Below are 23,724 nucleotides of genomic sequence, written 5' to 3' on the forward strand. Positions count from 1 at the left end.
CCACCCGTGGGCGCCCTGTCCCCACCGTGAAACCTGCCGCACCCTGATGGCCAACATCGTTCAATTCGCCTGGCGACTCTGCAACTAGCTGCATCGTATATGTCCACGATCGCACATCGTCGGACATCGCTTATGTCCACGATCGGACATCGTCGGACATCGCTTATGTCCACGATCGGACTTCGGGAAGACGCTGCATGGCCGACACGGCCGCCGACGTCAGCGTGCTTCCTCAGCGTCCTGCAGAGCGCCATGGCAGCGCGATCATCGCCACCGTCGCCGATGACCGGCCTGTCCGTGCCCGGCAGCATGGCCAACCCCACGCACCTTCGTCCTCACAATCCCTCATCGATTCTCCTACTTGACCGATCCCAGCCGAACAACTCACGGTGAGAAGACCTTCCGGCATCGACTTGACAGCCGCGAGGAAAGTTTCCATCGATTGACTCAAATTGGCAGTCGTAGAGCACTCTTTGCCGTGCTCCTGTACAACGACTTCAGGCACCACGAAACCTCCTCGGTAACCACCCCACCGACGCCTGCCATGCCCGGTGACCGTCATCTTGCCTGGCCTCACCATGTCGCAGAATGACTTTTGTTTTTATTTCTTTTCCTTCATCGCTTTCACCGACTTCGGATCCAGGAGGGGAGCCCTGTGGCGTCACACGTGTGTATGATTTTGAAGTGCCCCTTTCAACCCTTTCATGTCTTTCAATTCCTTGATCTCCTTGATGTGCGTCTCACCCTGACGCATAGCACACGCTTGAAAATGGTATACAGGAGCTGTCGCGGGACAGAGAAATTGGGCGAACCACGGGGCAGAATCATCTCAGACTCATCTCGGACTCACAGACTCAAAGAGAATTGCAAAGACCCGCACAGGCACGCCCGGCTAATGCCGGGCGTCGGACGGACATCATGGCAGGACCTTCTCGACTCCACGCCTGGGAGATCTGACAACGAACCTACTTACAAATAAAGAGAACCATCAAACTCTTTAAATCTATGATATGGGATGTGACACCACTACTTTATTTGTTTTAATGGTTTATCCCAATCACCATCTGCACCACAAATGAAAACAGCGTGGAAAGAGATTGCCTTGTGCCCAAGGATTTCAATGCCAGATTCTGTTCGATGGGAGAACATAAAGAAAGCCATCTACTTGATTGATTTCAAATGTGTCAGTGAGACTCAGAAGTTAACCAGAAAGGAAGCACAACAATGACTTGAATCACTGGCCTGGATTGTTGGCCTACATTTCACACCGTGAAGTCTAAAAATGTGATCGCCAGAACACAATCACATTCAAACACATGTACGGAAGGAAAACACTTTTGAATACTAGGTTTATCACAGTCATGTGATAAGTAACACTTCCCATTTGGGACATTTGTACTGTGATCGTCGATCCAGATGATCCCACTCAACTGTGAGTAAATTTCAGTAAAAACATGTAAGCAGTTGTAAATTCAAATATTCAAATAGCAAACTAGCAAATCGTGTTTCAACTAAACCCAATTCTGCATATTTATTGCAGACATTTTTTTACTGTGACCTTGACAGTGACATGACACATTGATAGTATTTTTAATTGATACATTTAAAAAATGTCTTTTTATGTTGTGATGAAGCCATATATACCTGATTTTGTATGCTTTTTAAAGTAAATCAAAGTGCTATTTCAATAAATTGCAGAAATACAATTTAATATGCCTAAATGTCAAATTCATCATCTCGGAGGGGCTCAGAGTCGAGCCGCTTCTCCTCCACATAGAGAGGAGCCAGAAGAGGTGGCTCAGGCATTTCATTAGGATGCCTCCTGGATGCCTCCCAGGTGAGGTGTTCCGGGCATGCCCCACTGGCAGAGGTCTCCAGGGATGACCCAGGACAGGCTGGAGAGACTATGTCTCTCAGCTGGTCTGGGAACGCCTCAGGATCCGCCAGGACGAGCTGGAAGAAGTGGCTGAGGAGAGGGAGGTCTGGGCTTGCCTACTAGAGTTGCTGCCCCCTGCGACCCGACCCCGGATAAGCGGCAGAAGATGGATGGATGGATGGATGGAAGTGTGAGTTGACTGTACACTTAAAAAAGAGAAATCCTCTGCCCAGTGCCATTATTTATCTCCCTAATCCACTGTATGTAGAACGCAGGTGTGCAAATCTTTTCATTGCAGTTTCATAGTGTGCATTATCACTCCCTGAAGAAACATAAACAGTAGGCATATTTTTTATGTGTAATTGCAAAACCCCCACAGCATTCTGCCCCACATTAAACTTTATGGTGAATTGTTGATGGTTAGTTTATACAGTATTTGCCATAGAAGAATGTTTGAATCCATCAGCCTTATGGACGTACCTTTCATTAAAAGCATGTTGAACTGAGGCTTATGAAACACACAATTAAAAAAACATTATCTTTGGGTACGTACACTGAAAATAAAATGATAACAACTGCTTGTCACCAGTGTAATGATATACCCAAAACCACATATTTGATATATTTCCCCATTTCATTATTTTACCACTGAGGAACATTTGTCTTTGTCTTTGGCTATGGACCACATGGACAAATCAGATGACACTTATATCTGTGCCCATTGGTAAGCTGAATATTTCACCAAACATGTGTGGATATCTGTGATTAAATCCACGCTCGTTACTTATTTATTCAGCCTAAAAATGCATTTAGAGTAGATGATACACACTATGTGTTCATACAGTGATTGCAATCGACTTGCGTATTAATAGCCTCGTGAAATTACACGGAATGGTGTGGTATCAGTTTGATAACTTGATTAGTGACTTGACTTTATTAGGTGATAGCACAGGAGACAGAACAACAAAACCTTCCATGACTCTGATGGGCATCACGGAGGATAAAACCATAATAAAGCCCAATGACTTATTGCGTCACATAGCAGGACAAACAAAGAAATAAAAAGGCTGCATCATATAATCAGTAAATCTAATGTGTTTCAAGCATTCAATCACACAATGACATACACAAGTAAATGATATTGATCGACATTCATTTCTATTTATAAGTGTAAAACCAGGGTCATAGGAACAGCAGTGCAATAGCAAACATGCTGAAGCACTTTAAAAGTATACCAATTTGATAATTACCAATGTGAGTGTTGAACTTTTTTTCCCCATTTCCCAAACGTGTTTTACTGACATGGGTAAAAACATTATTTGGAACAATTTTAAAATATGATCAGCATTTATTTACACACCTCTACCAGTAACCAGTTCAGGTGCCTAGGACCTCTTTGATCAAAGAGTGCATAAAACATACGCCTTACGTACACGGCAAATTTTAACATCAGCGCGTGCAGAAGTACAAAAAAATAAAAATGTATATTGATCAACTATGCATATCACTTGTACGTACACTAGTAAGTAATGTGAGTTGATAAATTTCAAATCATCTAAGGTGTCACACTCATGCACAACCAGACTCAGTTGTACATTCAGAGATGTGCGTGAATTTACGAATGACCTCACAAACTAGTTGAAATGGATACATCCATTATTTTGCGTAGGAATTATGATTTATGCACACTTGAGTGAATGCCTCTCCCCAGTTTGTGCGAGAATGAACTTTTATGATAAAACAAACGAGCGTGTTCACAGCAGCGGTCTGTGGTTCGTGCTTTAAAATTCATGAGGGACCGGTACACTGCGTGATGACAAGTGTAATAAAAGCAGCTCTGAACAAATGACCTTGTCAGAATGTGAAGGGTTAACTGATTTGAAAAGGCTGAAGGTGGCCTACGTATTGAACTGGCTGACAAGCTTTTGCAGAGATGAGATGATCAACTATTTCCATCTACATCCACACCGTCACTTGTGAGACGCGACACTGCCCGCACGCAAGTCAGGCAAATGTAGTACCATGACACCATCAGCCACTCTGTCATCTAATCGGCGTCCATGGTCATTCTCATTGGAATTAGTGATTTTTGTTTGGACCTTAAAAACCCGTGAGTTTGCCAGCCTCATTTTCTGCCAAAAACAAAGGCTTCTGTCTTGCCCAGGTGGGAGTAAAAGCTAGTTTGCAGCTTGCCAATCACATCTCCTTTGCAACTGAGAGCTGCAGAGTGACCTCACCTCCCAATTTATTGGAATGATCAAGCATCAAGACCAAGTCATCGGCCCAAAAGGAGATCACAGAGACAGTATAGTTTTAAAATCATGACAACATAGAAGACAAACTAAATGCCCAAGTATGCTTATTTGAGGCACTACCCGTCCCAGAATTGTTTCACTTGGAAGAGGGCAATTGCCCTTCCACTTTGAGAATGGTTCTCAAAGCGAGCCAACCCACTTAAGTCACATATCACGGAAAGCCATAGCTTTAAATTTTGCGATGAAGTGTCTGAAATGTGTTTTGTGAATACAACATGGTCATTGACAATTTACCAGTCAAGTTTCCTTTCTTTTCGACAAGGCACCTTCAATTGATATCAGTCGAGAGTCTAGACCAGGCATGGGCAAACGTTTTATAGCGTCACACATGTTGTTAGCTTCTTTTGAATCTTTCTTCTGGGCTGAGGTTCTGTGCATCTATTTTGGAAAATGACTTTATAACTTTATAACGCTTGCGAAAGTCCGGAAGAAAGAAGCAGGCTTCTGATTGGCTGCCGTGACGAGTATGCAAATTTCAACTGCAAGTAGCCTATGTCTGTGTGCTCGGCGATCGTACACGTGTATTGTTTGTGCGTGAGGGCGAGGGCGTCAGTGGAGAGTTTGTAGAGCGCGCGGTCAGGACAATCCATCCATGATTTGGCGGAATTTAACACAAGTAGGTATTATTGAGCTTTAATATTTCGTTGTGTAATATGTTTTGAATGTTGAAAGTGATTCCATTTCTCAATAAATGTTGATTTCTTTAACTTTGCCCCTTCGATGAAAACTTCAATGAAAATAAAAACAGACGCGATCTTGATAAATCACAGTGCATATGTTATTTTAATCTCTTTCCATTTCCACCTCCAAGTATCTGCGAAATAGTATGTAAACGCCATATTCCTTGAGACAAATTTATTAACTGATCAGGGATATTATTTACATTTGAAATACAGTTAATAAATTGGGTTGTAGTGTTCTTACTGTGCTATGAGGTTTGTACACACTGCATTTAAAGGACAACCGGCACCTTTTTTTTTGTTTCCCACTGAAAAACGTTTTATAGCATCGAAAATACCCAAATCAGGCAGGCTGATATTTTTAGTTCAATGAAAAACAGCAATAAAGATGACTTCAAAATGAATCCGGAAATGGCCAGTTTCAGAAGGTCCCACCCCCTTGTTCGTGACGTCACGCCAAGACGTCTTGCCTTGCTCGAGAATCAAAACAATGGCTTCAGATTCGGAGAAGATGCTTTCTTGTTACTCATCCAGTTATGAATATGATTCAAATAGTTCTAATGAGGAAAGCATCAATGTTTGCAATTGATTAAAGGTGTACTCCAATATCAATTCGAGCCGTCAATGACAGCAATGTAGCACCCAGAAAATGCAGAAGATTGCGCCCAAGCTCCGTTGGAAATGGGCTCATTTGTCAGCTGGGAATTTGTGTCAGCGAATATCAAATAGTTGTCTTGGTGCAACACACAACCATTGCGTTATGTGTTTTTCTTCTAATTTCGCCATCAACACGGATCAACACGAAGTTTTCAGACTAAACAAAGTACCGCAAAATGCATTGTGTGTCGCTTTCTCGGTCAGGGGCGGTCCAAACGTGACGTCACATGGGGATCGTCATCAACTCGAAAACAAGACTTCATGAATATTCAGCGCGAGTCTTAAAACGTAAACTATAGCTATATGCTGTGGAATCTTTGTAAAATACTCCCAGTCGAAGTCATTTGAAGTGATTTTACAAATTATGGACATAATTTGTTCGGGGGCGTCGGTTGTCCTTTAATTCTTTAGGTTTAGTATTTCCGGCCCAAACATTCCCTCCAAATGCTCGTGGCCCGGCCCCTCTGTCAAATTTTAGAACCCAATGCGGCCCGCGAGTCAAAAAGTTTGCCCACCCTTGGTCTAGACCTATGTGGATCACTTTTACTGTGGTTTATTAATCACTTTTGCTTCCCTTAATTCCCCCCGGAATGTCTTTGTCATTATACTTAAATTAATTAGATAGTTGACAAAAGCAGTAATTATCTTCCCAGTACTCAGAAACTCGGCTGCTATGGGGTTTGGCCCAGTGCCTTTGGTGGGATTTAGACCACAAATTAGCTTACAAACAGGCCCCTCGTTAGAAAAACAATAGTTCAAACATGCCTGGCTCCGTTTGACAGTCGACATGATGAAGATCCCACGGGCCTTTGTGGGTTAAGGGAGTTCATTGACCAGCTGTTTTGCAATAGTAGCAAAATGGAAATGTAGATGTGTCACAGCCCCTTTTTTATCAGATGTTACAACATCATTAGTGGCAAACCTAAAATCATTGGGTTTGTATTTTGCTTCATAATTTGGGGATGCGGTGCTTTTTTTAAAGTAATTTTTATATTCCATGCTTTGGTCACTTAAGAAATCATTTTATTCGTTGTGAAAGTATGACAATTTAAGAAGACTTTCCTGTGATTATAAATTTCAAGACGCCTTTCACTTGTGTGCCCAAGTATGTCCTCTTTTTTCCACTTGAATTTGGATTTTGAATTTGGATTTGCCTTTATTAGTCTCGCAGTGGAGAAATTTACATTCCACAGCAGCAACGTGATGAAAGGAATGAAAGTAGAAAAACAAAATACATGAGCTGCTCGAAAGGCAGGCACTCTCGCGGCGCCGTCTTGAAGTCAAAAGAACATAAAAAAATATAAAAAATAAATAACAAATAACATGACAATACAAAGACAATATGACAACACAAAGACACAGAGAGTCATTCAATCTTAAGCACTTTCTGTACCCTCTTTGTTACATGAAGCAGTTCTAGAAGAAAGAGGAGAGGTATTATCTGGTTTCGATTCTGACCCGGTTTGAAGGACCACCTTATCAAAACAGTCAAGAAAAGCAGAATAGAAGCCATCAAGTGCTTCATCCAAATCATTTTGACATTCTGAATCAATGTAGAATTTCTTATTCTTAATACCTTCAATCAATGTGTGTAGGTAAAATGCTTGGAGCTTCTCGATTTTACTTGGTTGTGCTCATTGTAGGTTATCAACCCAAAAAGTGGGTGTAGCCAAACTGACAGGTGTTCAGCCGATTGCTGTCTTTATGGCTTGTCTATTTCTGGGCAAGTGTCATTGACTCATGACACATTAGTATGTGATGATGGTGAGAAATTGCAGACTGGGACTTTACTCCACCTAACAGATTCAAATGACAGTTCGGGCAACCCGGGTAAATTGTTTGTCGCTCACAGTTTATTTCCTGATGCAGCTGATAAGAGCGCCATTGTTTGTGGGTTTCATACAAACTTTTTTTACAAACAATTTTTGAGAAGCATCAAAGTTGGAAAAACCTTTAAAAAGCTGTTAAAAGTTAGTTGGCAGCTGTTTTGCTTTATCAACATCCTGCGACGCTTGCTTTGGTATGACAGCCAATCTTAAACGAGAATTGTGATGCCCCTACAATTGAAAGCACTTCCCAGGTATAAAACACATGTCTCTGACATCTTTTCGTTCAAATGTTGTGAATGACAGGAAGTTGTAATGCACCATGAATTCTGTTAATCGACATCAAGGGTGTCAAATGTAAATGAAATGTAAATGTTTCCACTGTGAGACGAATACAGATAAATCCAATCCAAACTCATTTTTTTTGCCGTGGGCCGCATTGTAGTGACGGTTTCTTCTTGGGGAATGTTATGAATTTGGGGAATCCATTACAATGTTTAATCCCCTCCACATATTACATATAGAGTGCTCAACAAATAAATGACTAACTAGTTTTCAAATTTGTTATTGTGGTTTACATCGTACAATTTGACAATTTGCTTCGGACTTTAGTAACCATCATAGAATTTCACAAGTTTGATTTGTGTTCGAATTAAATGAGATGGTGGGCCAGATTTGGCACATGAATGCATCTGCAACATTTTGTAATTCCATTGAAAACGATAAAAATGATTTGAACAGCATTTGATTTAGTTAGAATGAATTGAATTATCTTCATGTCTTCATGAATTGAATTATCTTCATGTCAAACCTTTGAGAAAGGATGATGCCCACTGAACTGTGACTTTTGGTCCTATTTTTACCCCTTTCTTCCTATTAGAAGAAGCTGTAATAAACAGTGTGCAAACTCCATCCAGAGAAGCCCAAGTGGACTAACTTTGTTGCTGAGAGGCAAACCGCTCCAACCACTGGGCCATTGTGCTCCGGTCTTATTAATCTTTAGTTGGGCATTGAAAGAAGGGGACAAACCACTATCTCTTGCCATTTTTGAAGAGTGTCAAGTGTTGAGTGAAGGAGCTGACAGAAAGCACTCCTGGCTAATAAGCCTGGGTCAGCGAGGGGCCTGTGTGACAGGTGACAGGACAGGTTCGAAACGACCGGATGTTGATGGTCAGGTCAAGTCTGTCTTACTGTGGCCTGCTGCTTCTCGTCTCTCTCGTTTGCTTCATCCAGCTGCTTCTGCAAGGCAGCCTGGAGGGACTTCATCTCGTCTCTGTCAATTGTGAAGCAAATGAGAAACTGTTAGTACATTTTCCACACATTCTTAGTATCGTGGACTTGCAGTAAATGTCTAGGTTCCGAAACGGAATGTTGGACCATGCTTGCTCATACAGTCTCGGGTGTAGCTTATGAATATTTTTTTTTTCATTTTTGCTCTCATGCCACAAGCAAATGTCCTACGTTTTACATGAGTGCACATCGCAATTACAGCTGCAAGGCAGTTGGTGGACATCAATAATTAATACATGTTGTGATTTTAAATTTTTCAAATCAGAGACTTGGAAAATATATCGCCTCTTTGTGACTTGGTTCTGAGTACATCAACATTTGTTGTCTCATTTCCATTTTGTGTATGAATAATGGAAACAGGATGTTTTGCGCGCGACACTTGTTTCACTGTACTTGTTCAATTAGTCATCCCGTGGTTATACTTTTTTTAATTGTTGCATTTCTGTGTTGCAATGACACAGAACCTTTGTTTTGCCACATTTTCTCCTCATGGCCTCCAAATCAAGTGCATTATTTCTCTCATGTGGCTTGTTAGTCCCAAATCATATTAAATGTATTTTTAATTAAAGGAGCCGTGACAAATGCAAATGCTATTGAGGCCATTTGACTTGAGATCCAAGCCGATGCGAGGATGACGTCGTATTAAGTATTCATAGTGTTTCGAAATGCACTTCCCGTTGAGCATTTGGAACACTCTACAGATGTCATGCTATGTTCATTAGATTTTTAAAACTGAATGCTATTTAATTTAAATAAAGCTACGTGTGGATCTCTTGCCGTTTGACATTCATGCCACCATACTGCAACAGTAATATCAGAGACTTTGACTGAAGACTTCAAATTGTGAAAAGAAGGTAAAATACAACCTATTCGATGTTTCTAAGGACAGCTTTACGCGACAAGCAGAGTCAGCCAGGGGCAGAGTAGACGCAGTGTTTTTGAAGATTACTGCAGTCTGCATTTTTTGTGTTGAAAGAATCTCTTTGGAACAGCTGCCCAATACTTTGAAATGCCACTAGTCTCTTTTGAGGCATTGCCAAAAATCATTGAAAATGATTTCCTTTTCAGGGATCAGCCACCCACAACTGCTTTGGCATTTCATTTTTATTCTCATCTCTTACGTCCCTGCCTTGGAAAACACTTCGTCAAACAACATAAAAAAGCACCCACATGGACAATAAAGGCCACGGTGACTGTGAGGTTAACACAGAGGTACGGATATGACAAATGAGGCCAAAGAGGGGTAGAAAAGTCTGAATCTTCTCAAGAAACCCCCTTGAAGTAGAGTATAGAGTTGGTATTGAGTCAGAGAATCGCAGTATGGAGTAGGTGTCAAAAATAAGTGACTTGTGATTAATCATATGATCTTCTGTCACAATGGAACCAGTTAATTACATTTAGCACACGTGGGACTTCACTGGCAGATGAAAAACACGTGCAATAACTAAGTGCGGCGCCATGGTTCTTCGCTTCATCACGTGAATGCTGCCATGCGTTGGGTATAGGCTATTGATTGGTCATCGATATATTGGATGTAGGAAACTAGACTTTAATCAGTCTGACATTTCAGAGAGCAAGGAGGCCGCTGATGACTCCTAATCATTCACAGTCTTATTACACACAACATTAATTAGACAATGCAAACTGGAGGAAGACTTTGGTAAACAGTTTTACAGCTTGCTTGCAAAAACATAGATTAAAAAAAAGGAAGGGCCTAAGTCTCTAATTTCTCAAACGGTAGACACGGTTGGATTCCAAATAGTACAAGTAGCTAATTGATTTAGTACAAATAATTAACTGATTTGTTTGTGAAGGGATTGATGAATTATTTCCCAATTTTGAACTAATGAAATTTGACTTTCATTTGATACTTGTTGCAAATGTTTTCAAACTTGAAATTCAAATCTAAAGAGGAGTAGTGCTGATCTTTTTACCTTTGTTTGTGGCTGAGTTCCAAAATCCTTTGTACGTCCTTCTTGGCGACTGAGTCATCGTTTTTCAATGACTAAAAGAGAAAGCCACAAAGAGATTTTTGCATATTAAACAATGACCTCCTCATGATTGGCGTGGCAAGCAAGAACATTTTGTCAAAGTTACTATGCTGTATTTTTTAACTAAGTTTAAAGCAAGTTATTCCGTGAGTACTTGGTCGTGGCAGGGCAAAAACAGATGAATCTTAAAATAATTTAGATGAATCTCATTAACATGGAATTATGCAGCAGATGCTGCAATGTTGTTGATGCCCCAGAAAAAAATGTAGCCTCCAACAATCTGACTATGGTTTCTGAACCAATCCTAACAAGGGGTAGGGGGTAGGGGGAGAACTACTGAATATTTTTTTTAATTATTTTTACTCGTCCCTGACAACCTGCCTGATGGGTAATTCTGTATGAGTAAGTCTGTAATTACTTGACAATCCCTTAAATATATTTTCGTTTGCAATGAATCTGAAAGAGAGTAATAGAACTCCATCATGATGTTGCTTATTTTAAAACATGCCTGAAGGTAAATTCTATGGCAATTAATATTGCATTTCCGCAAATCCCATTTCCATTGGTGGTATGGGGATGTTTTTCCCTTTTTCCCTGTCCCCAACGGCCCCTCATTTACATTTATGTTCAGGAATGAGACAGGCACTGTTGACAAATGACTATTAAATGAGTCAAAGACCTTTTGAACAATGCAAGTGGAGGAAGAAATGTGTTTTGATTCTAAAGTCAATTGGTGTACAATTTGGAATTTGACCCAGATTTTCTGAAACGACACCGCTCACAAAATGTTCGAGTTTGAACCACCGTCATTGAACATGCCACATGAGATAACAGTGAAGTTGTTGCAGCTTTAGTGACATCAGACTCCATAACTGATCCTTTTTAGGATCAGAGGCGCTGGTAAAAGCGTGTTCATGACTTTTCCATGGACGGAATTAGTTATTATTACAAGCAAACTCTGCCTGTTGAGGTACAACTGTGGACTCACAGAGACAGCAAATTTATTGATACTGTCCATCTACACATACACGCACATTAACTGAATGAGTCTCCAAATGTCAAGAAGTAGAAGCATGGAACTGCCAATATGGAGTAAACATTTTGTGCTGGGCTATATCATTCATACATATTGTATAGACTTGAGTGAGTGAGTGAAGTAATTGAAAAGTCATTTGAAGACACAGCAGTTGTTCCAACATGGGTAAAGTTATTTCAATGTATTGATAAAATAAAGGTAAAATGGTAAAAACATAGCATTTTCCCCCATATTGTCACTGGCTATTGACTTGTAGCACATTTGAACAGCCTAACCGAGATGAAAACTGTTTCACCTAAATCGCCAGTTCAACCGGTCCGTAGTCCTACACACTCAAGACATTTGTCACTTCACGAGCAAATTGCTGATTACAATTGACATTGTCCAGGTTATTATTATTATTATTATTATTATTATTATTATTATTATTATTATTATTATTATTATTATTATTATTTATTTTATACATGGTTGCAGTTTCCACACATGGTAAAAGACGTAAACAGTATTTGACTTTTCTTTTGAAGATCACTTATTACCTGTACAAAGGTTTGGGTTGAAGATATTCAAAATATAATAATGTCATAAACAAATAAAAAGCGTCCATGCACGTTTGGTGAGTTGAGAGAAAATAAGTAACCCTTTTCAAGTGCAAAACTACAGCAATCCTGAATGTGATATGTTGCACTTCAGTTCCACATGCACATCTGAATTTCGTGTGTTGGTGGCCCACATTGCATGCTTATTCCAGAAGTTAGCTGCAGCAAGGCACCTGCACAATGCTGAAATATCCACACGCGGGCACCCACTAAAGCTTGTAAAACGTGCAATACAATGTCAGCTATAACCGTGGGGGTAGCTGCGTGAGTTGCACAATCACATTACGGACATTAAATCCGTGAGAATATTATCTTGGAATACAAACTAGTTTTCGGGGGACGAACCAAACCACACAGCACCATGGTGGCTGGTGGACTAATTTTCGGCGAATGAACACTTAACCAGACGGTCGAACAGCACCACGGTGGCGGGCGGACGAGTTTTCCACACCCCTTTTGAGTGCAGACGTCGTTTGCTATAGAGTCGAGTAATTTTCCTATCACAGGACCGAAAAAGACCACACTACAGGCTACTGTTAAGCTGAAGAGGACATAAAAGAAAATTACAGTCGAGCAGAAGAAGGGGATCATCGAAAAACACAAACGGGGTGTGCGTTTGTGTGATTTAGCGTCCCAGTGCCAGTATGCTAAGTCGACCATTGCTATGTGTGGCTAAGGGTTTCTCTTGTCTAAGCAACTGTCTAAGGCAATAGAAGAGGTTGAAAATTTTCTGTTGATTTGGATTAACGAAAAGCTGCTTGCAGGGGCCCGTGTGAGTCAGGGTATTATCGCCGAGAAAGCACAGCAACTTCACTCTGATATCATCAAGAGGCCACTACATCAACGACCATCACAAAGGTAAATAAAATGACTTTATTATAAGTAAGGTTTATTTCTTTAATTACAATACACTAGCACATTTATTATACAATTATACATAAAATAAGGTATATTTTGTGTAATTTTAAGTCTTATTCAGTAATAAATTATGTTTAATGGGACCGGGGAATGGATTATTCTCATTTTTAATGGTTTCTTATGGGAAATAAATGTTTGGCAGATGAACTTTTCTCCTTACACACACTTTCTGGAAACCAATTAAGTTTGTATCACTGTACTTTAACATTTGCACTGAACAAAATTTTCACCTCACCGAATCTGTAGCAAAAGGCTTGGCCACCCCTTGTCTATATGTAGGTTTAAATGAGTCCATTTTGCATTTGTTGAACGATGAGTGTGATAGGTACTCACACAGGTCTTCATTTGATTAAAAAACCTTATTGATGAACTTATACCGCAAAATATGTTTTATCTTGCATTAATGAATTGCTCCTATCCCACCAGCGGTGGAGCCCTGCTTCAACAATGTCATTTTATATTTGCATTTAAATACACATGACATGCTGCCATCACATGTTCCTCATCCCCATTTTGAAAATATAAGACAATGTCTGTTGTTGTGAACACAGTGCTCATTAAATGTTACACTGTGTTCCTGCTTGGAGTTCATCTACAAATGTTCCAGGACTATTCAAGCTAAGGGCAAGAGTTAAGGTCAAGGAACCAAGAATGTCAGATGAAAATCTGTCTTTCCCTTCTAACCATATCATAACCAGTGGTGTAGTGGTCCCTTGAGAAGTGAGTATACTCTAAAATTTCACAAAACAATCACAGACAGTAGTACAGAAAAAAAAGGACGGTAACAGTGACATGTAAGAAAATCTGTCATTTCTACTCGCTCACTATTATGAAATTATCATGACTTCATTAGGAGCAGTTTTTAGTTACTACTGTTCACACAAATTAATGTAAAACGTATTTATCATGAGGCAAACATGGTGTTTTGGTTACAGTTTGAACATTTATTTAAATAAAATACTTTAAATCTGAAGTTGATAATGCATTCTTGTTCATAAAGTAAAGTCTCGTTATATCGATATCGGTTATATTGATAGTACTGCAAATTTCTAGTCTTTTATGTATAATTACTTCCGTTTAGTACGATATTGGGTTATTTCGATAATCCGGTTACTCCGGTGCCCTTTTCATCTCCCACCAGCCATTTTGCTCTGCTTATATCGATATTTGCTTAAGGGTTTCTATACAGTACCACCATTAGCGATATCTGTATCGGTCACACCGTTGGTCACATGACCAGCTTTCGTGTCTTGCACAGCGCAGCAGAGCTGCAATATCATCTGAAACATACTGTAGTCTTCTTATCTTATTTTCCTTTCGGCTTTTCCCCTCAGGGGTCGCCACAGCGAATCAATGTCCTCCATCCATCCCGGTTTTGTGCATCCTCTTCCCTCACACCAGCTACCTTCATGTCCTCTTTGACCACATCCATAAACCTCCTCTTTGGTCTTCCTCTTGGTCTCTTGCCTGGCAGTTCAAGGCTCAGCATCCTTTTCCCGATATAGTCGCTCTCTCTCCTCAGGACATGTCCAAACCATCTCAGTCTGGCCTCTCTGACTTTCTCTCTAACGCCTCTAATATGAGTTGTCCCTCTAATGTACTCATTCCTGATCCTATCCAACCTGGTCACTCCCAAAGAAACCACTTTATCTCTTCCCCCTGTAGCATCACTCTTGCACTTGGATCCCTCTCATTCACACACATATATTCCGTCTTGCTGCGACTGATCTTCATTCCTCTCCTTTCCAGGGCATATCTCCACATCTCTAGTTTCTCCGCCACCTGTTCCCTGTTCTCGCTACAGATCACAATGGCATCTGCAAACATCATGGTCCAAGGAGATTCTTGTCTAACATCGTCTGTCAGCCTGTCCATCACCATAGCAAACAAGAAGGGGCTCAGAGCTGACCCCTGGTGGAGTCCCACCTCCACATTGAATTCCTCAGTCACACCGACAGCACATCTCACAACTGTCTTACAGTCATGATACATGTCTTGCACCGTTCTGACATACTTTTCAGTCACTCCAGACTTCCTCATGCAATGCCACAGATTTTCTCTGGGCACCCTGTCATACGCTTTCTCCAGATCTACAAAGACACAATGCAATTCCTTCTGACCTTCTCTGTACTTCTCTATTAGCATTCTTAAAGCAAACACTGCATCTGTCGTACTCTTTTTTTAGCATGAAGCCATACTGCTGCTCACAAGTGTTCACTTCTGCTCTTAGTCTTGCTTCAACTACTCTTTCCCAGAGTTTTATTTTATGGCTCATCAACTTTATTCCTCTGTAATTAGTACAACTCTGCACATCTCCTTTGTTCTTAGAAATGGGCACGAGTACACTTCGTCTCCATTCTTCAGGCATCTGTTCACCATCTAAGACCTTGTTGAATAACCCAGTCAGGAACACCACCGCCACCTCTCCAAGACACTTCCATACCTCGATTGGTAAATCATCAGGCCCAAGTGCCTTTCCCCCCTTCATCCTCTTCAGCGCCCTCCTCACTTCATCCTTGCTAATGCTTGCTATGTCTTGGTCCACAACACTCACGTCTTCTACTCTTTGTTCCTTGTCATTTTCCTCATTCATCAATTCTTCAAAGTACTCTTTCCATCTTGCCATCACACTACTGGCACCTGTTAATACATTGCCATCTCTATCCTTAATCACCCGAACCTGCTGCAGGTCCTTACGTCTTTGTCTCTATTTCTCACCAGCCTGTAAAGATCAGTCTCACCTTTCTTGCTGTCTAGCCGAGCATACAAGTCATCATAGGCCTCTTGTTTGGCCTTTGCCACCTTTACGTTAACCGTGCGCTGCATCTCCTTGTACTGCTGTCTACTCTCGTCCGTCATCTCAGTGTCCCAAGTCTTCTTTGCTAACCTCTTTCTCTGTAGACACTCCTGCACCTCCCCATTCAACCACCAAGTCTCCTTATCTACCTTTCTTCCAGTCGATACACCAAGTACTTTCCGAACTGTGTCTCTGATTATGTTTGCTGTAGTTTGCCAGTCATCTCGAAGGACCTCTTGCCCACCCAGTGCTTGTCTTACCTCCTTCCTAAATGTCATGCAACACTCTTCCTTTTTCAACTTCCACCATTTTGTCCTCACTTCAGCCTTTGGTTTCTTCATCTTCCTCACTGCCAGCGTCACCCTACACACCACCAATCTATGTTGTCTGGCTACACTCTCACCAACCACAATTTGCAGTCACGGATTTCCTTCAGATGGCGCCGTTGACACAAAATGTAGTCTACCTGTGTACTTCTGCCTCCACTCTTGTAGGCTCCCCAACTCCATTTCTCTTTCTGTCTTCACCATGATAGAACAACTTAAACCCTGACCCTAAGCTTCTAGCCTTGCTCTACTGGACACACAGTATGTCTACCTTCCTTCTCTGCATCATGTCAACCAGCTCTCGACCTTTACCTGTCATTGTTTCTACATTCAAAGTTCCTACTCTTAGTTCTATACTCTTGGCGTTCCATTTCTCTCTTTTCCTCCGGGCACACCTCCCTCCTCTCCTTCGACCAACAGTAGTCCATTTTCCACTGGCACCCTGAAGGTCAACAGTACCAATGGCGGCCATTGTTAACCCGGGCCCCGACCGATCCGGTACGGGATTCATAGGTTTGATTAGCATATTTGTTTTGGCAAAAAAAAATTACGTCGGATGCCCTTCCTGACACAACCCTCTGTATTTATCCGGGCTTGGGACCGGCACAATAAGACACTGGCTTGTGCCCCCTTGTGGCTACATTATACTGTAGTCTTCTTATACAGTATACAATTGTTCAGCACCAATTTCACATTTTGCAAGGTGGTGATGGCAGATGTGGATCCCAAAAAGCAGGCAGGAGGGAGCAGGAGGTTGTGTTTGACAAATTGTATTAAAATAAACTCAGCAGGAACAATATGTAAAACATCAAAATCATCTGAACAGAAAAAAATACAAAGTATCAAAAGAAAACCAAGAGTAAAAGTCCGCCAAGGTTAAGTAAACACATGCACAGCAGACAATGCATACAATTGAATACAAAGCATACAACAAACAATCACCCGACACCCCAAAAATGCTTATTTTATTTTTATCAAACTGTGTGCATAGGTGAGGCACACAGTTCTCCTGCCTCATGACAGGGGGCGCTGGTGCTTAGAGATTCTTCTTGCGACTCCTCGGCTGCAGAATAATATAATTAGTGACAGAAAGCTACAGTAAACAGTTAGCAAGTTAAGTGCAACCATCCAGTCATTTTTTTGTGTTTCTTGGCCTTATTTTCAGAATGGTGGATTACATATCTAAATTGAAATAATTTTCTAAGCTGGACTTTCAATCGAAGCAGGAGACAATAATTAAAGGAAGACCAACACTGGACTGTATAGCTCACAAACGGTGAGGGATGATTGTAAATGTCCTGGACAGCTTCTCAGCTTTTTGGCCAAGAAGGATCTCATTGAAACTATTCCTGAAGCGACAAAGTTGCTCCAGCTCATGCTCTGTGTTCCAACTACTATAGCATCAGTGGAGCGGTAATTCTCAGCACAAAACACTGAAAACATACAGTCGGAACAGGACTGATCAAGGACGACTTTCTTTACTGTCAGTGATCTCCATTGAGATGGACAGACTTGGACTTCATTCATAATAAAGGTAACGCGATAATAATGTTTTTTTTAATGCTACAGTTTGTATACAGTATATAAAGAATGCTGCCATGACATTTTAAACAAAACATGTTAACTGTTGCCAATCAAATGGTGAATAAGCTACTCTGTTGAGTTCATATGTTTGTAAATCTGACTGTGAGGACGTCAGTGCCTCATCAGCCATGAACCTCACCGCACGTCACTGCTCCACACATGTGGTAACACACAGTCACACGGTCACAGGAATGCATGCACGCACCGACGCGCACATACACATGTTGCTGGCCGTGTATTATGTCTTTGGTAACCAGTTTACTTCGAATTCTATTTGCCCAAAACCTACAATGCAAATTATCAGTCAAAAATATTATTTGAAGGGAAGTTGGCGATAAGAAAAGAAAAGCTTTTCTATTTTTTTCCCATGAACTGAAATTTCATTGGGTGACATTACTGAGGAGGATGTTTATACAAGGTGCATATTGTTGTGCAAATGAATGAGGCACTAAAGTATTTCACCCGATTATATATCTATATGTTTCATCTTTTGTTCATATGTTCATTGAAAATATAAGAGCTATTTGAATTGGTTTTCTTAAAAAAACATCCACGGTGGCCATCGCATTGTAGTCGGCAATAATTTTCAGGGAGAAAAAAAAAAAGAGTCGAACCTGAATGTTGCCTTTTATGCTGTCCAGCTCCTTAGATGTCTTGGAGAGATGGTGCAAGATGCTGCTTCTTTCAGTAAAGACTTCTTTTAGCTTCTTTTCCAGCCCATCATAGCCATGTCTTTTAAGAGAAAAAAAAACTTTTAATGTGTGCCACTGACAGAGATTCAGCTTTTATTATCACCGAGACTACAAGACTAAACAGCAATATCAAAGACAAAGTATACGCAAAGGTAAAATGAAGAAAAAAAATCTACTCAGCACAGTCCCAGTGGAAAAGAGACCAAATGAAAACAAATGAAAAAAGAAATGTACTGCTTTCAATCAATCATTTTAGTGTCCTCTGTATGAAAGAGATATGTCTTGACCAGAGGCATGCCCCAACCTTTCCATTTTAATGCAGTGAGACCTTGGCTTACAAACTTAATTGGTTCCCAGACAGTGTGTAAGGCGAAAAGTGTGTATCACCATTTTTTTTCCCCATAGGAAACCATTAAAATGAGAATAATCCGTTCCCAGGTTTCCATAAAATATAATTTTCAGCTAAATAAGCCTTAAAACTACACACAACATACCTTATTCTGTATATAATAAATGTGCTATTGTATTGTAATGAAAGAAATACACTGCACTCGATAATAAAGTCACTTTATTTACATTTGTGACGGTCGTCGATGGCTGTTAATTGACACCTGTTGCTTTCTGACTTGTAAGATCTTACAAAACTGAGGCATCACATTATCATTTATCATGTTGATGAGTCTCATAGCCTTTTCTGGATGGAAGTGTTCAATAAAAGCCGGCACATCAACTCCTGAATTGCCTGCTTCTGCTTGTCCGCTTGAAGGCAAATCAAATCCTCTGTGTTGAGGACCTCATTATCGTCAGCAACAAGCCACTCCGCCAGATCTGAAGATCACTCCGCCAGCCGTGGTGGGTGTGTATCGCGAAAAATAGTGCGTATTCCAAGGTTTAATTTTCATAAATTTGACGTTCGTAAACCGAAAAGTTCTTAGGTAAGGTGTTTGTAAGCCGAGGTCTCTCTGTATTGGATGGGATCCATTCAGCTATTACGAGAGAGGGAGGTGGGGGGGTTGAGGGTGGAGAATATCTTTTGAGTGGTGGGTGTCATGCCACATCATGTTTGTCTCTTTAAAACTGAGTTTATACTGAACAATACCACAGAATGATTTTTTTTGTAATTTATCACAGTATCTTCAGAGAAAAGGACAAATGCTACTTCAAAATACATTTTCAGGACTCAGAGCGATGTCAAAAATAAAATATAAATAAATAAAATGTCCATTGTAGTCACGCACACCCACTGAGATCCAATAGGTACGAAGTGACAGTTTGGGCATATGCTCTACAATTTAACATCATTTTACAGACTAAAAGAAGATCTCTGATCTGCTGCTGTGAAATTTAAATTCATCTAGTGTGAGACTAATGAAGGGTAATGTAATCTAATCTACTGTACTATACTCTATTCTAATGTATTTTAATGCAATCTAATCTAATCTAATAATTTAACCCAGACTACCCCCATTGGCTGTGACAAAGCCAGATATTCCTTATATCGTATGTCCTCATTATATATATATATATATATATATATACACAGCTTTCACTGTATTGATATGATGGATATCCTCCTAATGTCACAGAGTCCCCCCACCAAATAAAAACAACACATCATTTTGCAATCAGAAAGCAGCTAGAACAAGTTTAGTCAACCTGCATGCATGGCTTGTCACCCAGTAGCATCAACGGGAAATGCACTGTAGGTTCATATAATAAGAGAAAATAACCCTTTCATTTAATAAGCATAAGCACTTCTGAAAAGATGCTGCTTAAACGGGTCCATCTAATTCTTTGACTACAGACAGACTCCAAAAACACAAATTTTGTTTGTAAAACAGCATAACAAAGACAATACAAGCACGACCATGTAGGGGCAGACAACCAACTGGCCTTAAAGCGGTGCTACAGAAATTATGAAATATTTCATTTCAGACATCTGCAGTTTTTAAGAAGACCCAAGGTGTGCTCATGAAACTCATCACACTGAAGGCTGAGGGGGAGTTCCCATTTATTGGATCCTATTATTGGCGACAAATATTTCAGAACCTTCCTAGTCAGAGCATCTGACTTGTTTGGCCTGACCGTGGAATATGAAATAGAATTTTAGAGAATAAAAGCAATGTCGCAGAATAGCACGATCACCATTCAAGGTATGTCTCAATGAAGGAAGCCGAGGCAATGTCACTCGGTCTCAGAAAGACAATTTGCAGGGGCCCTAAGTCCCCTGTTGACAAGGGCGAGCCAGTAAATATGATTAAAGCGCTAACACTTTAAGAAATACATCCAGCTTTATTGGACAGCCAGAACACAAATTTACAAATGCTGTAATGCTCTCCCATATATCTTTTGTTGTACCATATGTTGAACCATATTTCTGCCACATCACTGCCAATTTCCATTTGCAAGTCGTGGAGTATCTAATGTTTTCTTCAAGTTCATGATTAATGTGCAAGGGCACTTCAAAATACTACCATGGAACCCCATAATGGAAATTGCATGCACAAATTATGGAATTTTAAAAAGGATGTTGTTGCTATAATGCAGTTGTTGACAAAGATACATAAAGTGGACTGATCACTACAGTAAAGCAAAGCCTTTGGTGTTTGACTCACAAGCTTTCAAAAACGACAAAAGTGGTTGTGAGAGCTGAGACAATCAAATATGCTGCACTGCTCAGTTTTTTTAATCAGAGGGTCATTACAGGAATAGTAAAGTGCATGTGCTCCCAAGATTGACAAGGCATATATTCAACTGCACAACAATGTGCAACAGCAAGGTATAAACATTATTCTCTTGCAGATTTGAGTGCAGTCAAAATGTGGGGCTCAGGACTAAAATCATTATTTGACAAGAGTGTAATTCCCCTGATTATGCTAAGAGGGCAGAGATAATGTTTTATTCATTCATTTAGTCAGACATTGTTGATGTCAAAGTCCCCTGATTGTAACATTGTTTTGAAAACATCTACATCAATCTCAACGCTGACAGATTGTTGTACAGTGTTCGAGACCACTGTTACAAATATAATTATTTGACCTTATAAAATGCATGTATGCTATCCTCTTCATCATAACATCGTACATCGGACTCTGCTGCAGTGTGAAGACAGAAAAGGTCAACTCACACATTGCAGCATCAGAACAGTTGCATCTATGCGCAACCTAACAGCCTGTTCCCATTTTGTACTACATTGCAGAGACAAGCCTGGTTGTATTGGAAAGGGCTTTTTTTGGTGACAACCACATATTTATATTTGAGCCTTTTTCATTTCTATATGTTGATTTGTTTCCAATCTTCTCATATTCTATACAGCACTGTGGAAACTACAAGATACCATTAAAGATTCCAACAAAGCAACATCAGTACAGAAACAATTTCTTCGTGTGTTCTTAGGAGCGGGTTTCCACCAATGACTGAGGTTGATCGGTGACTTGTTTATTTTTACTCATGTAGCCGCGGTTCTAATAAAACATGCAAAGGAAAGGACAAACGTTTAAGGATAAATTGTCTGAATGCATTTCCTGGAGAGGTTGCAAATCATATAAAGTAGTCATGGCAGTCAGGCCGAAGTGCTATCAATCACTAATTTCTTGCCCCACTCCATTACATTGTTCTCTCAATGTGAACCAAATACCCCAAAATAAATATACAAATAAATCATGCAATGTGTTTTTTGGTAGATAAGCTCTCCTTTCCTTTTTGCTACCACGTTAACAAATGGGAGTTTCACAAATGTGTGGAAGAACCATACACAGAAACAACACATTTGCATCTCTTGCTTGTCACCAGCTTGGCCAATACTTTATGCAAACGTTGGTCGCTTTAGCAACCTACTTTGATCTGCTGCACCTTGGATTATTTTTCACCACTGACTAAGTTATTGATATTCTCCACATTCCCTAAAGCAATTATGGTAATGTTATGGTCGGTGCAACTTCATCAGATTCGAACACAGACTTTCGGTTTTGGTTAAGCATGTTTGTAGTTAGCACCAGTATGTCTTTTCACCACGAAAAGACATGCTGGCAAGCGAGAAGCATGCGCTTGAGTTGTTCTTAGAAGGCGCACTCGACTATTTGCCAGTCTATGTAGCCTGATAGATAGTAGAAATCAATTTATTGTTGTGTTTATTTGTGCATTTGCCTTTCGTGCACAAGAACGCGAACCAGTTAAACATTGTTTACAAACCCATCAAGTGATTGGATTTTGAGTCTAAACTTTACATATATAATTGAGATTAAGGATGGAAACCGGAGAAGCGCCTACGAGGAGCGGCACAGTTCAAAGTGGTGGCATGATGCTGCTCAATACACATCTTAGAGTTCAGGGCCCAAACCCGTCTATTGCCCTTAGGCATGTTCCAGTGAGACAGGGTTTTATGTATTTCCAATTTCCGGCTAGATTAATTACCCCATTAGAGGGGTTACAATAACTCGTTCAATGTAATGGAGTTCCCAAGTCCCGTCAGGGAATTAATGTACTGTATGGCTTGTGTCATACAAAAAAGAAGCTGAGGCACCAGTTATACATATGGTATCTCATCTTATTTTGTTCTTGCTTGCTTCTATTATGAAATCAGTGAAAACAATTGAAAAAGATGTCTTTGTGTGGCCATATTTTATTTAGAAATCTGCTGAGTACTCACCAATTATATGAGTATAAGAGTACTGAAATATAAACGTAAGTTGGAGATGTGCTATTGTTTATTCATGAGTAACTGACAAGCCACGACCCGGGTGAGGAACAAAGTGGTTCGGAAAACGAATGAATGAATGCATAACTGACAAGTACCCTTAATCTCACTTGACCCTGAAAATGTCGGCTAACTTCCCTTTAGACATATCTGAATATTTTACTTTTCAGATAACACCAGCAATAGATCTGTGTAAGCTCTCAGTCATACAGGAGTGGTCCATCGATGAACAGGTTTCTTCAGGTTTCATATGTACTTCTTTGAAGGTGTTGGACGTTTCGCTTCTTCGTCACAAACTAATGTCTTACTGGTAGTTTAGGCCCTATATATATATATATATATATATATATATATCCCTACTGTCCAGACATGGCGGTGCCAGACTCTGCTATGATAGGTCCCTGCTCTCAGGTTGGGGGGAGCAGAGGACGACTCCCTGCA

General features: G+C 40.3%; 1 protein-coding gene across 5 annotated transcripts in view; it reads right to left on the reverse strand.

Moving 5' to 3' along the window:
• Nucleotides 1–23,724, reverse strand: part of LOC148900454 (leucine zipper protein 2-like) — a 160,011-nt gene that overhangs the window by 76,231 nt on the left and 60,056 nt on the right. For all 5 annotated transcript variants that reach the window (XM_088992199.1, XM_088992200.1, XM_088992204.1 and 2 more), the window contains exons 2-4: nucleotides 18,510–18,627; nucleotides 10,579–10,649; nucleotides 8,546–8,627 (exon numbers count right to left, since the gene is read on the reverse strand). In XM_088992199.1, the coding sequence (XP_088848325.1) occupies nucleotides 8,546–8,627; nucleotides 10,579–10,649; nucleotides 18,510–18,627 (271 nt within the window). The remainder of the gene's footprint in view (nucleotides 1–8,545; nucleotides 8,628–10,578; nucleotides 10,650–18,509; nucleotides 18,628–23,724) is intronic.

Source organism: Hippocampus bargibanti, linkage group LG03 (genome assembly GCF_051943395.1).
Source record: "Hippocampus bargibanti isolate YZ-2025 linkage group LG03, ASM5194339v1, whole genome shotgun sequence".
NCBI classification, from domain to species: domain Eukaryota; kingdom Metazoa; phylum Chordata; class Actinopteri; order Syngnathiformes; family Syngnathidae; genus Hippocampus; species Hippocampus bargibanti.